The 18836-nt window shown below is 30.0% G+C and overlaps 2 protein-coding genes and 1 non-coding gene across 6 annotated transcripts; 2 read left to right on the top strand and 1 right to left on the bottom strand.

Moving 5' to 3' along the window:
• Nucleotides 1–995: 995 nt before the first annotated feature.
• Nucleotides 996–1068, bottom strand: TRNAA-CGC. Its single transcript has one exon. It is a non-coding gene; the product is annotated as a tRNA-Ala (tRNA).
• A 3370-nt stretch (nucleotides 1069–4438) lies between these two features.
• LOC114425459 (putative E3 ubiquitin-protein ligase UBR7) lies at nucleotides 4439–8946 on the top strand. 4 transcript variants are annotated; one of them, XM_028392407.1, is made up of 6 exons: nucleotides 4439–4601; nucleotides 4799–4928; nucleotides 5976–6134; nucleotides 6719–6979; nucleotides 7788–8459; nucleotides 8662–8946. In XM_028392407.1, the coding sequence occupies exons 2-6, from the start codon at nucleotides 4848–4850 to the stop codon at nucleotides 8749–8751; spliced, it is 1263 nt and encodes a 420-aa protein (XP_028248208.1). In that variant the 5' UTR covers nucleotides 4439–4601; nucleotides 4799–4847; the 3' UTR covers nucleotides 8752–8946. The 4 variants fall into 4 exon arrangements, with proteins under 4 accessions (XP_028248208.1, XP_028248216.1, XP_028248191.1 ...); XM_028392415.1 differs by having other exon boundaries at nucleotides 4439–4609; XM_028392390.1 differs by having other exon boundaries at nucleotides 4439–4612.
• A 6467-nt stretch (nucleotides 8947–15413) lies between these two features.
• On the top strand, nucleotides 15414–16132 carry LOC114425447. The gene has a single exon (XM_028392381.1). It carries the CDS (start codon nucleotides 15580–15582, stop codon nucleotides 15874–15876), a length of 297 nt encoding a protein of 98 aa, XP_028248182.1. The 5' UTR covers nucleotides 15414–15579; the 3' UTR covers nucleotides 15877–16132.
• Nucleotides 16133–18836: the final 2704 nt, after the last annotated feature.

The following is an 18836-nucleotide window of genomic DNA, read 5'->3' as shown; positions in this document are numbered from 1 at the left end:
GATTTTGTGTATTACAGGTTTGTGGGAGGGACTGAGGGTTAATACAGAAGTTGGATGTATATAGTTGTAATAATATGTATAGATCAATGTTTTTAAAATTGAACCGATGATTCAAGGTTCAATGGTTTAACTGCAGTAGTTTGGCAATCTATGAATTTGAATGTTGATCCTGACTTCCTCTTGAATAATGCAGTTCATTGGCTCAAGAAGAATTTGGCAGGCCCAAAAGGGCAATCTCTTGACAATTATTTTCTGGTTCATTTGGAGGGCTCGTAACAAAGAAGTTTTCTCTGACGAGGTTTGGTTGACATGGTTTATCAATCACCAAATTTTCTTGCTTTATGACATTCTCAATAGCACGTCCAGCTTCCACCAACCTCGTCAACATGTTTTGGTTCAGTGGTCTCCTCATTCTGATCTGTTTTTCAAGCTAAATACGGATGGTAGTCCCCTTGGCAATCTTGGTCCTTCGGGTTTTGGAGGTGTCATTCGTAATGGGCAGTGGTTTTTTAGTTTTTTTGGTTCTGAGGTTTTTGCCATTTACAATGGTTTGAAACTAGCCTATGACAGAGGTATTCATAACTTAGTCTGTGAATCTGATTCAAAGATTGTTTTGCACTTAATTAAGGAGAATAAGAATCCCTTCCAACCTTACAATGCTTTCATTCATAAGATTCAACAGTACATAGTCGAGCCTTGGCATCTCAGCTTCAAGAGAGAAACCATTGCGCGGTTTGGTTAGCGAAACATGGTGCAAATTTTATGATCGTCTCCAGTTTTGGAATAGTTGTCCTGCTCTCACCCAAATTTGTCTGGGAAATATTATTCATTTCCGTGTATAATTTGCTTCTTGTTTCTTATTTTCTCATGTATAATAAAAAAAGGACTCAATTGAAATTTTAAACATGTTCTATGAAGATCCCACCCTGCAACTAAAATTTAAGCAAGTTTTACCCTTTAAAAAATTAATAATAAAATAAAAATAACTATTCTAATGGAGGTGCGGGGAATCGAACCCCGTGCCTCTCGCATGCGAAGCGAGCGCTCTACCATATGAGCTACACCCCCATATTGCATACTGCTGTAACTATAACAAAGAAATAATATTTAATTTTGTTTTGTTCTATAATCAAAAACACATTTATTTTAATATCATTAAAACGTAAGCGAGCTCTTACCAATTTTTACTTTATTTTACGCTGACGAAAACCAGATATCTTTGGTCATTGAGTTGTTGGAGTAGGTTTCCTGAATTTTCATCTCTCATTATATACTTAGATGAAAAAAAAGGATAAATAGAGAAAAAAAATGTAAATGATGATGTATTTTTTTATGTAGTTAGAAAATTAAAAATTAAAATATTTTTAAATAATGTTATTTTCTTTTCTTTTAATTTAAGTTTTAAACTTTTCTGTCGTTTCTTTAATTTTCTTTTCAAAGGCGTACTATAACTCTGTCCAGTCTTCGCAGAAAGGAAATTGTTAATCACATTTCACCTTGCATTTAAATTCTATTATTCTAATGGTAGATTAATTAGCTGAACTGTTCATTTCTACAATTTTGTTCATCGCGGTATTTACACAGTAAACACTGAGAAAAACAATTAATTATTTATAAGAGACTTATTAGATATTAAAATCCTCTTTTAGGAACTGACAAAATGATGTTAGGTAAAATTTCAAAACACAAACAAGTATTTAGTAGTATTTGTTTTTCTAGTCAATTATAATATCCTGTTTATTTGAACATGTACAAAAAGTAAATATAAATAATAATAATCTGTTTTAATATCATTATTAATAAACTGTAAATAATCAATATAGAATAAAACATTACATAGTTTACAAATTCATACATCACTCAAATATGAATTCTGTTTCCTATGTGTTCCCCTGGCTCGTTTGAGAAGTTTAGTGTAGCATCCTTATTAAAATGGGAAGAAAAATAGTTGTATATTACAGAAAAGATAGCAGCACAACATTAGAGGATGTTCATCTATGTAGTGTGCATGAAAATAATGGTTGCATGCAAGTATGGTCCTCAAAGCCTCCTTGGGCTCGTATTCGGAGAGACATATTGGGCACAGCATATGCTTCCTGCACCTCCTTGTTAATTAAGTCGTGTTTATTCCAAAAAAATAAATCAAAGTCGTGTTATAAATAATACAAGTCAACTAGAAAGTTTTCATACAATATACCGATATTTCAAAATTTAGATACATTAAAATTAAACGTATAAAAAGAAAATATTACTATTATCAAATAATGATAAACTATGTGTTTTTTTTAAAATAAAGCAGTGATTTTTTATATAAAAAAAAGTCATATAAAAAATTGAATGAATGAAACTTTTAAATTATGATTCAACTACTAGTTTAATGTCACTAAATAATGCATCCACTAACGGTGTAAATAAAAATATATACAATCATATAAATATAAATTGTCGTATATAATAAGTTTTATTTTTTTTATACTAACTATTTAAAGGTCATATTAATAATAATTTTTTATTGATTCACAAATATAAAATGTTATACACTATTGTATATTGATAAAAAGAAAACTAAACCCATTTATTAAGAAGAAACTAAACCCGTTATTTAATATTAAACCACTTAACCTATTAAAACTTGATACCAAATATTTGATTACCTCTAAGTCAACTTCGTACGGAATATTTTATTACCACTGATGATTTTACTCGACTCTAGTTTGAATACGGTAGTAGGTCAGACTAAAGAAAAATGGCAAGTCAAAATTCAAAACTGCGAACCTTATATTTACATATATGAAAAGTGTTGTTATCAATAATTGATAATTAATTTAATTCGCCATTTTTTTATAATTTAGCTAGGTTTGAAACAGCAAAAAAGAAAAGCTAGGTTTGACTAAATTTAAATTGTAATATTTAAAAAATGAAAAGACCATTTGTGAATACAAAATTAATACAATAATATTTGATATCTAGTCTGTGTTTAAATATTTTTTAAATAACTTATGAATGTATAAACAATATTTATTTGTTAAAAAATTATGTAAAATAAAAACTATTTTAATGTTTTGTAACAATTACGTATAAAAGGTAATTATAACTTATAAGCATGTTTTTATTCAAAGTGATTTACAAAATAACCAACAATATTTCTTTTATATTATGAGTGGGGTGTAACCCGGGTTCTCAAAACTGAATATTGAGCTTGACATAGTAACAAAACTTGACCTCCATTCGTATTTTGTTTATTATTAAGCAACGGGCCATACGGCCTAAAGAAGAAAATCACTGGGCTATATAACAAAAGAATTTGGGCTATTGCTTCTTCTTTTAAAATTTTCTCTTTTCTCTCTTTTTGGGCTTCAGGATTGGTTACACCTTTTGGTTGGCTTCTGGAATGAATAATCCAGGGCTTAAAAAAATAGAAAGGTGCAGAAAGCAAATTTTGAGGTACAGGAAGCAACAGCCAAGAAGTTGCTATCCATCAACAATATAAGGCTAGAAAAACTCTGACAAAAAAAAGGCTAGAAAAGCAGGAAGCACATCGAAAACTTTCAAACCAATTTTCAGTTTTTGGCACAGTAAAACACCTAAAACCTCTTAAGGTGTAAAAAAATATCTCGAATCTGCAATTTGAAGACCAGTCACAACAAGCATAAACCCATAAACAAGCATAAGCCCATAAAAAAAATACTAGCTCACTGCATACATATTTTGTAGGTCATTTTTATATTTATTAACTAACTTCTCAGCTAATTTTCCTAAAAATGCTAATTTATCATCATTCAATCACACATTACTGTTTAAATTATTTTAATATAATTATTTTAAAAATCAACAAATTTAAAATACATTATGAGTTGTGATTTAATAATTATATATTTTTTTCACTGTGCATAATTTTTTTCTTCATATTTTAAACTAATCAACTAGTTTAGAAGTTTTCAACAATTAAGTTTTAAACTAGATTGGGTTAGTTTTGCTAAACACACCATGTTGCTAATTTTTTAAAGGTGACAAATACGTTAAAATTAATTATTTTAAAAAAAAAATACTTTTTTTTAATTAAGTACTTTTTTATAAAAAGATTTTCTAGGGTTATAAAACAGTTAAAAACATAATTAAATGCTATTATTATTTACTACTAACAAACAATTTAAATCAGAGTAATTTCAACAAAGTTGGAATTGGAAAAGTATATTTTAGAAATTAAATCCCTTTATACAAATAAAATTGACTAAAAATATCTTTCACAATATGAAAAAGATAATAAATTTTTAAAAGAATGGGACTATATGGTAATTTGGAGGGAAGGATGTAATTTGACATTTGTTTTGCAAATCAATTATGAATCTGCTCCCAATATCCCTGCATCTCTCAGAATATATGGCGGGAAAATGTCCGTATGGTCCTTACTCCACATCACCCCATATAAAACCCCTAATTCCCTTTCCCTCTCACCTCAAATCACAAAACGCACGTATACTTTGCTCTGCTACATACTCAAACTTCCCCTCTCTCTTCGCTCTCGCCTCGTCCTTCACAAAGCAACCTGATCGAGCAATTCCAGCATTCACTCCGCTAGCGTCTTTCACTCACAAAACTTGGTGAAATAGTGGTTATTCCGCTCTTTATCCCCCCCCTCGTTCTCAATTTAGCTTTTGTTTTCGTGGAATCTAGGGTTTCTTCTTCCCAGGGTTCAATGCTAGGTTTTCGCGAAAGGAACATGTAGCCTAATCACATGCTTATGATTTTGTTTTCTTTTTTTCTTTTTATTAATTTCCGTCTCTGCGTTATATTTTAGAAACGGATCGTGAGACTCCTAAACCAGAAGTCGAAGTTTGCGTGTAGAAATGGACGGCACGTTTGACGATGAAGCTGAACCGGCCGTTACAATCGGCGAGTACCTCGAGGAAGTTGAGGAACGGGAACTGGTAAGTCATTTTCTACATTCCTGCTATATTTTTATATGTATATGATACTAAGTTTTAGTTTACGTGTCTCTGAGGTTGGCTATTTGATGCAATTTCTTTGCGCCTCATTTGGCTGATATTGCTATTGTCAAGATCTATGTTACTATTATGAACTATGCGTGGTAATGTTTTGCTTTTGCCATCGTTATTACAAAGACTGGTATCGTTACTTGAGATGTGGTCCTTAAACCAGTAATCTGAACCTGATGGCTTTACTAGGAGATTTTGGACCATCTGTCTGTACGAGGAACGTGACAATTACTTGTTAGGGTTTTGACAATTTTGTGGAGGCATTTGTAAAGTTGGTTTAGTGAAATACTGTAAATTACGTTTCGTCTTCCAACTAAATTTTAAACTTCGTTTATCCTTGCTTATTGCTTGCCATTTGTGTTAATCACCTAAGTAAGGGATTGAAAAGTGAATATTGAGTAAGTATTAAAGTTGATCAACAAGTGTATTTGAAAAATTATTTTGCGATTATCTATTATTCTATTATGGACTACTACTAATGTGGCATATGTATGGGTTTTGATAGCATTATTCTGTAATTATGACTGGCTTTCCTACATCTTCTGGATTGCTAGAAATGAAGTCTTTAAATTACCTAAAATCTCGTGTGTTTGTTCCTCTCTCACTTTTGCTGGGATACTCTTTAATAACCAAGATAGTTTATTCTGTCTTTTGTGCTTGTTTCCAGCTTAATTCCATTTTTTCAAGCATGGTTTTCAGTATTAGGACTGGGCAATGACTTGTGTATGTGAAATACACTACAATTTTGGCATATGATTTGCTTCTAAAGTGATATTGTTTCCTTCTTGTGCACTTTTCTGTATTGGAAAGAGGCTGCTTGTTGAGATTCAAGCATTACAAGTAATTGTGATCAGGCAGAAGCTATTCCACTTAATGTTGACTTTATTGTTGTTATGACTGATTCTGTTTTCTCAGAACACGGTATGTTTGAAACATTGACTCTATAATCATTGGCCTTTTCATTTATTCAATTGGCAGGAAGCTGATTTAGTTTTGGGGGGTGATGATGGCAAGGAGTGTACCTATAACAAAGGTTATATGAAAAGGCAGGCTATTTTCTCTTGCCTCACCTGCACTCCAGATGGGAATGCTGGAGTTTGCACAGCTTGTTCATTGTCTTGCCATGATGGTCATCAGGTAGTTGTTTTCCTCTGAATATAAAATTTTGGATTACATTACTATTGAACTGATAATGGATATGGATTTTTTTATTAACGTTTCCTATTTGACACTGAATTGTGAGTATTACATGTTGTGCTAGGTAAATCATATGTTTGATTTGGTGAGGGCCCCAGGTTTTTTGAGTGGAAATTATTAATTACACATGTCCAATTTCCACTGGTGAACCTGAGATATTTTCCTCAAATTTTCAGTTGTTGATCTTTCAGTACTCTAAATATTTTATCTGAAGTCTGCTGGTCCATGGTTATATGCTAAGGATGTTACCATCTCACTCTTTAACTTGCAAGTAGATTGTTATTAGGATTAGTACATTTATCTACACTGGCACGATTTTTTTGTGGGCCATAAAGTTGATTGTTAGTGATATATCATATTGTATTCCATGTTTACTTATATTGGGCATGTTATGATACTGGGACTGTTACACTTTATGTGGAATGGCTTGAGCTTTACTCTCCTAATAATTTATTACTTGAATATAAGCCCAGTTTAATTTTTGTGGTGATCAATACCCATACTGATGTTGTTGTGTTCTGAAGATTGTAGAGCTATGGACAAAAAGAAACTTCAGATGTGATTGTGGGAATTCAAAATTTGGTGAATTCTACTGCAAGATTTTCCCAAATAAAGATGTAGAAAATGTTGAGAATTCATACAATCACAACTTTAAAGGTTCTTATTGCTCATGTGGTCGCCCTTATCCTGATCTAGATGCTGAAGAACAAGTAGAGATGATACAGTGCTGTCTATGTGAGGACTGGTTTCATGAGGAGCATCTTGGTCTTGAGTCTTCTGCGGAGGTTGGTATTTTGGAATTTGATGTTTCGGCTTCTCTTAACCTTTTTATTTTGTGTTATCAACATTTTGTGCTTCAGCCTTCAGTGATGAGATTTTTATTCAGTTTTTGGAAAATAAAAAGAGAAATGCTAGCAACACAGTCTTTTGAATACACTCTTTCTTATTGATTGAAATTTCTTGGAAATTACAAAAGACAGTGGGTCCTACGTCATATTTAATGACTCTCTCTCATGATTTTGCAATTTTCAAATTTCAACCAATGATAAGGTGTGTTAGAGTGTGTTTTGCTAGCACTCCCCAAATTATACTGTCAGTTCATGTTGATAATAATCCATATGGCTCTGAAACCAAGGTATATCTATAATGATGGATGTGCTGCTGAACTAATAAATTTAGGCTATTGACAGCCATTTGCCACATGTTTCTGTTGCATGGAAAAATTTAACATCAGGCTATTAATGGACCCCTTGTAAAGTAGAACAAGACTTGAGATTGAGAGAACCTACAAATTTTGCATTTAAAAATATAAATATGATGCTGTTGATATGGAATTGATTTTTATCTTGCTCTAAATCTTATTCCCGTTCTTCCCTTCAAACAGTATTTTTCTGAAAATGTTGATGGTTGTCCCCCCCCTCTTCCTATATATCTCTAATGAAAGAAAATCCCTGACAAATTCTTGCAGAACTTTATGCTATTTTGACTTCTGCTATATTGGACTGAAGGAAAAATATATTTGTGAACTGTGATGTATCAATCTCTCCTAATCTTTTTTTACTTTGATTTTTTTATTATCTTGCTATACCTCAGATTCCCAAAGATGATGAAGGAGAGCCAACGTATGAGGAATTCATATGTAAGGCATGCTCTCACGTATGCTTCTTTCTAAAGTTATATCCCGAAAAAATATGGGCGGCTGGAAAGCAGCCAGATGCTACTGTCCAAATTAGCAAGGACAAAGGTGTCTTGGAAGACATGCCTTCAACTTGTGGGTCTGAAAAGCCAACATGCAATACTTCATGTAGTTCTCCTAAAGTTGATGATGCACAAGCTACTGTTGATTCCAAATCTATATCTGATGGGAAGAGTTTGTCTCAGGGAGAAAATTGTAATGGCAGTATGGCTTCAAATCAATGCACAAAAAGCATCGACTTGCATGTTAATTGTCTCCTTGGTGTTAACATTATTACTGTTAACCCAGTTTTACCTGGTAAACCAATGTTCCTTTCCAAAAATTGGAGAGATGCTCTATGCAAATGCAATAATTGTTTGGAGTTTTACAAGCAGAAGCAGATTGCTTTTCTACTTGACAAGGAAGACTCAATTGCGGAGTATGAGCAAATGGCCAAGCAAAAGAGAGAAGAAAAATTGCAGCAACAAGAGGGTGCTGAGTTAAGTTTTTTTAATAAACTTGGACATGTAGAGAAAGTGGAGATCTTGAAGGGCATTGAAGAGATGAAGGATGGGCTTCGTGCTTTCCTGGTATGTTCCCAGACATAGCATAGATTTCTTATATCATGTTCTGTTACTCGTTCAGAAAGGTAACACGAGTTCTATAGGCAAAATGTGACAAGTGCACAGCCTTGTTTAGTTGTGTTGTCGTTGATTATATGTAATTTTTTGTGACTGGTGCATGGCCTTGTTTAGTTTTGTGTTGTGGTTGATCATATGTTTTTTGTGACAGGAGTCTGCAGACTCGTCAAAGCCAATTACTGCTGCTGATGTCCACCAGTTTTTTGATGACATTAAGAATAAGCGTCGCCGTGTACAGTGAGTTTTTGATGTCTTGGCTGTTCAAGGACGTTGTTAGTAAAAACTTTCAAACTGTTAAGAGTTTATTTGTATTGTCTGATGTTCGAAACTAAAAGCCTGCTTGCTTTATGAATATTTATATTAAAATGCTCTACTTGTATCAACTTTGACTTACTAAACTCGTTTTGGTTCCTTAAGAGTTAATTTGGATTTAACATATGGCTATTAGACTCTTAGACTAAAGATTCTTTTGGCAATACATTTTTTGGGGGGTTCATTTTTTAATTAGTCACGTATACAAGTCACTTTTTTAGAATATATACCAATATAAATTGCGTCTTGATAACATTCTCTCCTCTCACACTCCTAAATCTGTCATTCAAAATTTTTGTATAACTCCTTTTTCGTAGACATTTACAAATTTTGGGGCCATTTATTCAATGTACGTGAGATACAATTTTGTATGACCTTATCGTGTTCTCACGTGAGATGAATTTATACTTAATTGTTTTTTTATAAATATTGAATTTATTATCAATTCTATTGATAGATAAATTCTTAAAAAATAAGTTTTAAGTTTTATGATTTAAAAAATTGGTGATATTTTATGCACATTTTTTAGTACATAATCTTTAAAATATTGTTGAGATTTTCCATCAATTTTATAATGTAGTTTTGAGACTTAAACCATCTTCTATAAGTTGATTTTGTAGATTTCTGAATGTGAGGAGAGTGTTGAGATATTATTATATTAGAGATATTTATAGAGTTGAGTGGATTGTTGAAGCTATAATATTAGAATTTGTCCTAGATTAGTAAAATCTTCAGTCCATGTGTGATGTTAGCGCGTTCTCTCACCCAAGATGTGACATTTGAAGCGTGACAAATGTGGGTGACTTAATAACAATGCATTCTCATGCTTTGGAAAACATCTAAAGCTTAGGCAAATACGAGGGATTCAATAACACATTTAGGATAAATTTAATTATAGAATATTAAAGTTTAATTCAATCCCAAAGAATTGAGGCATGAAAATCAAAGATTTTTTTATAAGGATCAAAATTATAATTTTGTTTATTTTATAGGAATTAAAAATGTATTTAAACCATTGTAATTTTTGGATATTGTAATATTTTTTAGTTATAATTTTTTAAAAATTATTTAATTTAGTATAATTTAATATAATCTAAATTAGCTATTTGCAATTAAATTTACTAATTATTATAAAAAAAATTGTTGAAAATTTTAATTTAATAATATTGATAAATTCACTCTGGATATTATTATTAGTCACCCTTAGCTCTATTGTTACTATTATTCCCCCTGCCTTACTATGTTGTCATGACTCATGACCACAATCATCATAATTACCCGTCATTGTCGTTATCATATGTGGATTGAGTTTTTTTAACTCAAACCTTAATGTCTTCTTGCCCATGATAGATTTATAGTGTCACAATAAAATTAGAATTCGATTTGAAATTACAACTATATATTATAATCATCCTTTACACAATAAAAATTCTAAAAATTATGGTTTCAAGCCAGTTTTAATTAAGATAGATTTAGATTATAATTATAATTATCTGAAATCATGCCCCCTTTTCCCACAATAAAGGCTAGACGTTCAGATAGGAGTGATCAAACACTACTTAAACCGATCCACCTACAGATATACTAGTACACGCATTTAACTCGCTATCTACTGATCGATTTGCTAGGCAATTCTGTACATTCTTCTGATTATTATTACTATTATTTTTCTCTTTCTCTCTTTTACAATACTTTAGTTTTTATTTAATGGCCAAAAAGTTGTTTAATTTTTAAAGAACTTAGTCAACAACTCTTTTCACAAACCCATGTGAACAAAGACCACCGGTATCTCCAGCAAGATTTGAGAATTGAATTTTGACGGTGATGAATGAAACCACCGTAACAATATAGTCTGGTTGGCTTAATAATTAATGCTGAGCTGGAACTTCCGGTGGAGGCGTGTGTTGATCCAGGAAGTGAGCAAGAAGAATGTTGTAGTCAGACATTACAATATTTTTGTATTTCTTTATGAATTCTGTAGACGTTTGGGGTGGGGTAACCTAAATCTCTGCTCTCCAATAGTCCCAACATCATGAATCATAATTTTGTCAACCAACATTTTATGGCAGAGACAAGAGTAGGTTCTGTGGATCCTATCCGCGTCAGGAATAGGATTCTGTGCATCTGTATTCACAATTTCACAGTTTATTAATACGATTAAATATAGTATTGCTACTAAACTACACAACTAGTCATATCTTACCGAATCATAGAACTGTCATTTGGCCATAATATTTTTTCGTCGTCACAGAGGCATAGAAGTTTAAAAAATATCAAGCAGATCTTTAAAAGGAAAATATATAAAATTTAACAAATCATATGATCTAATTTTCTTAAATTTAATTATACTTAAATACTTCCTTCGCTCTTTTTTTTTTTTTTGGTAAGAAACGAGTCTATTATTTCTTTTAAGAAACAAAGGAGTATTTGTTAAAAAAAAATTATATCTTTAATTTATTTTGAGAGATGCTTATTCAGTTTTTCATGCAAGTGAATATATTTATTGTTCTATTAACAATACAAACACGCAAAAACATTATCTCTTGAATTATGTAGTGTTATTAAATATTATTTCTATTTTTTATGCATATTTTTAGAATAAAATTTAAATTTGTGATATTATTAATTAAATTAACAAACTTAGCTATTTGTATTTGAATTGTTATTAATGAATTAATTATTTGTTTCTTATAAAAGGATTAGAGAAAGTAATATTTTTTAAAAAAATAAACATAAATATATTAAGAGTGTCTCTTTTCATTCCTACATGTAAGTTAACATTTTGATTTAAATAATTTTTACTTAAAAAATACCGTTATTATTTTTATCAATCAAACTAATAATTTTAAGAAATTTTATTTTAAAATTTAAAAGTTAATAAAACATAATAAATAGGTAAGTGTTAATAGTAGTATCATATGTTTATTAGGAAAAGAGGAAACTTAATTTACCAATATATTACATTGGTTATAATTATAATATTTTTTATCGAGTATTTTGTATTATTTATGGTCATTATTATGGATCACTTTATATACCTCAATAACTTCTATCCAAAGTACAAACACTCAAAATATATTTTACCAATTAAAGTAATCTTAGATTACCAATCTAGTTTCACGCAAGTTTTCTCTCATGTAACTTTTCCTTACTTGATGGGTACTCCTCGCTAGAGAGATCTTGATGCTTAGGGACTATTTCATTAATTGCAATTGGATGAATATGCTTAGGGCCTTTATAGTAATCCGCTGCATGAATCTCTATTCATAATCTTAACATGTCATTAATTTCCTATCCAGTAACATTCAAAGTACCTTTTTGTTCTATCACGTTTTCATTTAGCAAAAAAATACTCTCCTATTTCTCAACAAATCTTTTTAATGTTTACAAAATTATTAAATAAAAATTAAATATATGTAATTTTAAAATTTTTTGTGTTTATCATATCAAATAAATAGGATATTTAATAAGAAGGTATTACCTCTCTTTTCATTTTTAGGTTATATTACATTTTCAGTTAGTTTTTATTTTTTTATTAGCTAAAAATTTGTTTAACGATTCTATAAATAAGTTTTTTTAGTAATTTCTTAGTAATTTATTAGCTAAAAACTTGTTTAATGATTCCACAAAATAATATATTATCTATAAGAAAGGGCATAAGAAGTACCCAAATGGTTACATGATAAAAAGATAATAGTACCTATCCCAGTCGTGGTTATTAAATATTTGAGCAAAGCAAATGCCAAATATCTTATAACCACTTTACATGAAAAAATGATACATTTAAACTATAAAATTATAAATCCCTACACAAAAGCCTTGAGATGCATTTGCCTGGGTTAAGTGTCCACTGGTTGAAAGAAAATGCAAGGGCTGCTACTAGTATTATATTCAAGTGCCGCTGCCAGCCATTTGTCGCATTTGCCTTTTCCTTTCTATTAATTATTCATGTTTCATGCTTCGATTCATCAGGAACTAGCTACTCTTTTTCTTTTGGCTAGGAAAAGAACATTACCTACTAATCGCCAGCACAAGTTTTGTCCTAGTAAAGAAATTTTAAAATAAAGTCATGACTTTTGATCAAACACTCACTATTACACATAATTTAAGTGAATAATATAGTTCTCCCCTCTTCTTTCTTTCTTCAAATATGAAATTGTTTCGATTTAACTTATTTATATAAATAATGCTGTAATATTAAATAGTTAAAACAAAACTTTTCAGAATCACGTATTTTCTTTCTATTGGAATTTGTCTTCAAATGTCTAAGGGAATAATTTTTAACAATTAAAACAAGATAAATCATTTTCAAATATGTTTGAAAATAAGATAAAATAGAATGATATGGAAAAGATAAAGATATGATCAAATCAATTTGTTATCTAAAACATGACTTAATAATTTTTATTTAAAGAAATATCAGCATTATTCTACTTTATTGAAAGTTATTTCACTTCTTCAAGAGATTGAAAAAAGATTAATCTCGACATGAATATACATCAGACAATTAAAATTAAAAGAAAATTCCATTGCTTCAAGAATATATTTCCAAGTATACAATTTTAATTTTATTTATTATTGTTGTGGTATATTTTAAACATAAAATAAATCCTTTAATTTTAATATTTCCGTAATTAGAAAGAATGTATTGTCGCTTTGGGGAGGCATTGACCGTGGGTATGATTGAACTGAAAAGTAAGAAATGCGTGTGAAAGAATTTATATGGTAGACTGGAGTTTCAAGCGAGGGCACGTAAATCATGCCTTATTCTAATGCGAGCAATTCCAAGAGATAACCGGATCAATTGAAGTTAGGCAGCTAACAGCCTAGAGCGAGAGCTATGTGTTTGGGGGTGTATTTTCATTTTTTTTTAATTTTTAAAATATTAGAATTTTGAAAATATGTTTGGTTTGATTTTTTGTTTTTTTTTTCATGAAATAAAAATACTTAAAATTTATGATATATTGACTTTTTGTCTTTTTTTTATAAAATTTATATTCATTGTCATCGTAATTTTATTTTATCCGAAAGGTTTTTGTTGTCAACTGAAAATATTGAAAACGAGAATTTATTATTTTCATTTTCGGGTTATGTCTTATTTTCATTTTCAGTGAAAATGTTTTCAGAAATCCAACCAAACACATTTTTATCACCGTTTTCTGTTTTTAGTGAAAATGAAAACAAAAAACAATCAAACCAAACACCCCCTAAAAAACTTGATTTTTGTAAAACTAAATAAAAAATTGTTTGAAAGTTCAATAATTAATTGAATATTAAATTATAAGTATTTGATAAAATTAGTTGGTAAAATAACTGATAAATGAAAAATAATAAAATTATAATTTATTTTTAAAAAGATATTTAAGAAATTAAACAAATATATTGAAGATAAAAATAAAAAAATATAAAATAATTAGAATTTAGAAACTAAAATTTTAAAAAATACTAAAAAATAATAAAGAAAATTAATTATTGGCAATCAAATAAATTTTTCAACTAATAAAAAAAATTAAAATTAACTAAAATATCTTATCTATCATAATCTTTAGTTTTACTCTTCCTATTCATGACTGAGTCCGGCGGTATAACGGAGGGTACTGAGAAAGTTCTTCTTATCAAATTTTAACACATTTATAAGATTTGAACTTGATTGATTTATATTCGTATCTATTAGAAATGTAATGTTGACTAGTAAGATTAAAATAATGTATGTAAAGGACAATTCTTTTCTATAACCTAATTATTAGGGTTTAATTAATTCTAAAATATTATAAGAACCCTATTGCATTATATAATTATTGTTAGCTCTATCATTTTAGTGGTTATTAGGCTGTTACAGGATTATCGACAAATGTGTAATCGTGTAAATTTTATGTTTTATCATATGTGCATTCTTTGGTGTGAATTTCTAAAGTATTATCGAAACTTATCATAGTGGTTGTCGTTGGACTATTAAGTTACTTGTTATCAGACTGCTGTTAGGCTATTTGTAAATCTCTAGTCTTGTAAATTTTGTGCTCAGAAATATGTAGTTTTTGGCGTGAGAGGTGTATTTAGATTAAATCTTTAATTATTACTGTTAAGGAAAATGATATTTTCAATAAATGAGTATGTCTTATGCATATGAAAATGATTAGACTTATTACTCATAATTTTAGTAATTTAGTTTTGCATACGCTGCCTTAAAAAAAGTTGTGTATAAGTAAGAATTTAAGCAGTGTAGAATAATACGTGTGCATGTCTGCAAAATAAAATAAATAAAAAAATCAGTGCATGTGTGTTGAGAAAGGGAGGGGGGAAGATGGGGAGAAAATCAAACTTCCGACACATTCATCTTGCAGACAAATAATAAGTTAAATGTCAGCATCACCGCCAACCCAATTATTGAGCTTATTAATTTATTTACATTTTTTTAATAAGTGTTACGTTTTATGAAATGAAACAATGCCAAATGGAAAAAAAATAAAAATAAAAACAAGGCTACAATAGAGACGAGACTATTAATTTAACTCATAAAACAAAGTAACGCGTCACTCATTCAGCAAAAAGAAAAAAAAAATACTAGTAGTATATATATAAGATAAGATTTTGGGTAGAGTCTAATGTCTAGAATTAATCATGATATAGATATCCGTGAACCCTATTAGCATAGAATCCGTGAACCAGATTTTCTTAATTTGTTAAATATCCTGGTTCATTAACATTCTTTAGTAGTTATTTGGAATCTGCCGATCGAGAAGCTTGCAGATTCAAAATCATGGGCAACTGCATGGAGACATACACCATTGGGGAGAAGCAGCAGCAAGAAGAAGGAGAAGAAGAAAGAGGAGGATTTGTGAAGAATGGTCTAAGCATGAAGGTTGTGCTGACAAAGGAGGAACTCAAGTGGCTGATACTCGAACTGAAGGACAAAGGAGGAGTGAGGCTGAAACAAATGCTGGAAGAGATAGAAAGAGGCAGAAGAGAACAAAAGGTTGAGGATGAGATGGGGTGGAAGCCTTCTTTGGAGAGCATCTTGGAGGCTCCTGAATTGCTTGAGATGGACACCACATGATTATCAATCATCATTTCTTACTTCTTAGCCTTAGCCACACTACAACTTGTCCTTTTTCCTTTCTTCTTATTTTCGTCCCCTGTTCTGCAGTTTATAGGGCTTTTTTGGAATGAGTAGTGAGATGAGATCCACGTTTGTAAATCTTGAGGTGAAGAGTAATGAGATAATCAGGTACATTCAAAAGTGTTCTTAAAAGTAATAACCTATTTATATCAATTTTTAAGAGAATTAATTCAAGAAAACCACTTTATGAAAATAATGAGTTATTAAACATGTGTAAAGTATATATAGATGATGCTATTAGGCTTGGGGCTAATCTGATACCATGTAAATTATTCAAATAGAACAGAATCTGCAATAAGTTTTATTCACTCTGATGCTATGAACTACTGCACAAGTTTTGTTACATATTTAAATTTGAATTTCAAAAAGAGCTAGATGTACATTTCAGATAATGAATTTTCAAATTAAGCTAGTTGTACATATTAGATAGAAGTTAGCAACTGGAAAACTAAATTGATAATATTGCAGTTTGTTACAAAGATAAGACTAAAATCAAGGAGATTCAGCTATGAGATGTGAACGTACAGCATGGACTAAGGATTTTTTCTTATAACTTTTAATTTTTTAAACAACATATTTCAAGATTTATATACTCGATGTATTTCTTTTCAAACGAGAATATATTTTTCTGCACTATTTAATTTGTAGGAGATTTAAAGAGATTCTGCATTTGTTTCCTTTTTAAACTTATCTAAAGAGCTATGTTTTGTACCCATACTCATTCCCATTCCCATTATGAAGTTGTTGTGGGGTAAACAGACGGAAATTCGCAATTAATCGTCTTCATTTTCCTTTCTCGTCTTCTTTTCTTCCGGATAATTTTCGGGCTTTCTAGTTTAATGGCAGCTAGCCCAGTTAAGCATTTTTTTCTCTAGTTTAATGACGTTTTAAGAACATTGTCATAACATAAAACTCAGAAATTTTCCTTTTAATAAATGAATACCTGATTAAGACCAAATACCACTATCTGATAGCACCCACGCGTGAAATCTCAATACAAGACTGGATACACCATCTTATCAAAACTCGAAAGAGGAGCCTTATTGGTTAATACACGTTCATCAGAGCATATATATGTTAGTGTGTAAGAATATCTAATTTATTATCTTATCAATTTTGATAAAGAATTATTCTTTATTTTATTAAATTATTAATTTGATAAGTTCTTGATTAAAATTAAAAACTTGTTATCATGATAGAGATTATGATAATGAGAAACAAATTTTTAATTTATAATTTTAATCTAAATTATTTTTAATTGAAAGATTATTATGAATATGACATCAATAATTTGGATAGATCAAAATATATATATATATATATATATATATATATATATATATATATATATAATGATCTTTATTGGATAAAAATTAATACATCTCATTTGTTAGGTTGGATATACAGATGATGTAATATTATCGTTGAATTGAATCAATTCAAAATTCTTAATAATTAATATTACCATGAAATATCAATAAGAAATGGAAGGAAAAAAACTCCAAGTGAATTTTGCTCTCTTTTTGTGCCATACTACATGCTCCCTCCAAGAGCATAATGCCCTCCTTTTGTGCTCTTCAAAAGGTTACAAATTCATGTTTTTGATGCTTGCTGAGTGTACATGCAAAGTTCAGTTGTCTTAAGTGATCACGCATTAAGCGTTCAAATGCGCATTTAGTATGGGTGCACGATACAACTGACTCAATTTGGCTACTCACGTTGAGCATGCCTACGCGTTGAAGGCGATGCTCCAATTCTTCAATATTTTTCAGAGCTCATGCTATGTTAAACAATTCTTTTGATCTAAAAAACTAAATTCTTATCTTTTTAGATAAAGAGAAACATTAAAAAAATAATTGTTATCTGATTTAAATGTACAAATTAAGTATGCATAACAATTATTATTTCACATCCTAGTTTTTTGTTACAAGTATTAGAAATATTTGTGTATAAGTATCAATATCTCCCCAAGTGTTAACAAATTCTCTTAACCGTTAACATACCATCCTTGGGATTGATGATGCAGGAAGAATAATAATGAAGAAGTCATTTCTTTCACTTGAGTAAATTATACTAACTACTTATAAATTTTGATAGAGTTACACAAACATGTAGACTCTTGATAACGGTTAAATATGAATTATTTTTTATAATAAAAATATATTAAAAACATTCTTAAAAATATTTATTTAACAGTTATTTTTGGTTTAAATATTAGAAATTGATATTTTCATTATTTATGACTTACAGATATGAAAAGGAGGGATTAAAAGAGAAAAGATCTAAAAAATAAAAAAATAAGAATGATTTTTAGTATTAGGCCCAAGTCCATCCCAACAATTATAAAGAGGGAGTCAAACCAAGGAGAAAAAACATGACCCCACACCACCCCAAAGACTCAGATATCTCTAATGAATCCATCTAGCATCTCAAATAGGAAAAATTCTTCTTTTTATGTCCTTTTTCTATCCATTCTCCTCCATCAATTTCTATACCCCTTTTCAAGTGTAAGACCCTTTGTGGTTATGAGAAGTTAAACCCTTAGTTAGGGTCTCATAGGCCTAAAAAGCCAAAAGATGTATTGTACACTTCATATTTATCAATTCAAACATGTGTTTTCTTTCCTATTATCCTTTCTTACTTTTAATTTCATGCATTATTCATCCTTGCATCATCTTTGGGGGTTAGGTGCTCGAGAGAGGGTAATCCTTAATAGAAAAACTAGGAAGGTTTTGCATGCATCTGTTTTAGGAATTAGTCGCTCGACAGAGGGTATTTTTTAATAGAACTAAAAGGAATGATTATCTTAATAAAATCATTTTTAGACATAGAGTGATTGCATTATGCCAATGCATCAAAGTGAAAGTAAAATATGTTTGTCATCGTGAGACAAGTAT

Source organism: Glycine soja, chromosome 1 (genome assembly GCF_004193775.1).
Source record: "Glycine soja cultivar W05 chromosome 1, ASM419377v2, whole genome shotgun sequence".
NCBI classification, from domain to species: domain Eukaryota; kingdom Viridiplantae; phylum Streptophyta; class Magnoliopsida; order Fabales; family Fabaceae; genus Glycine; species Glycine soja.
This window is presented reverse-complemented; position numbering and strand designations above follow the sequence as displayed.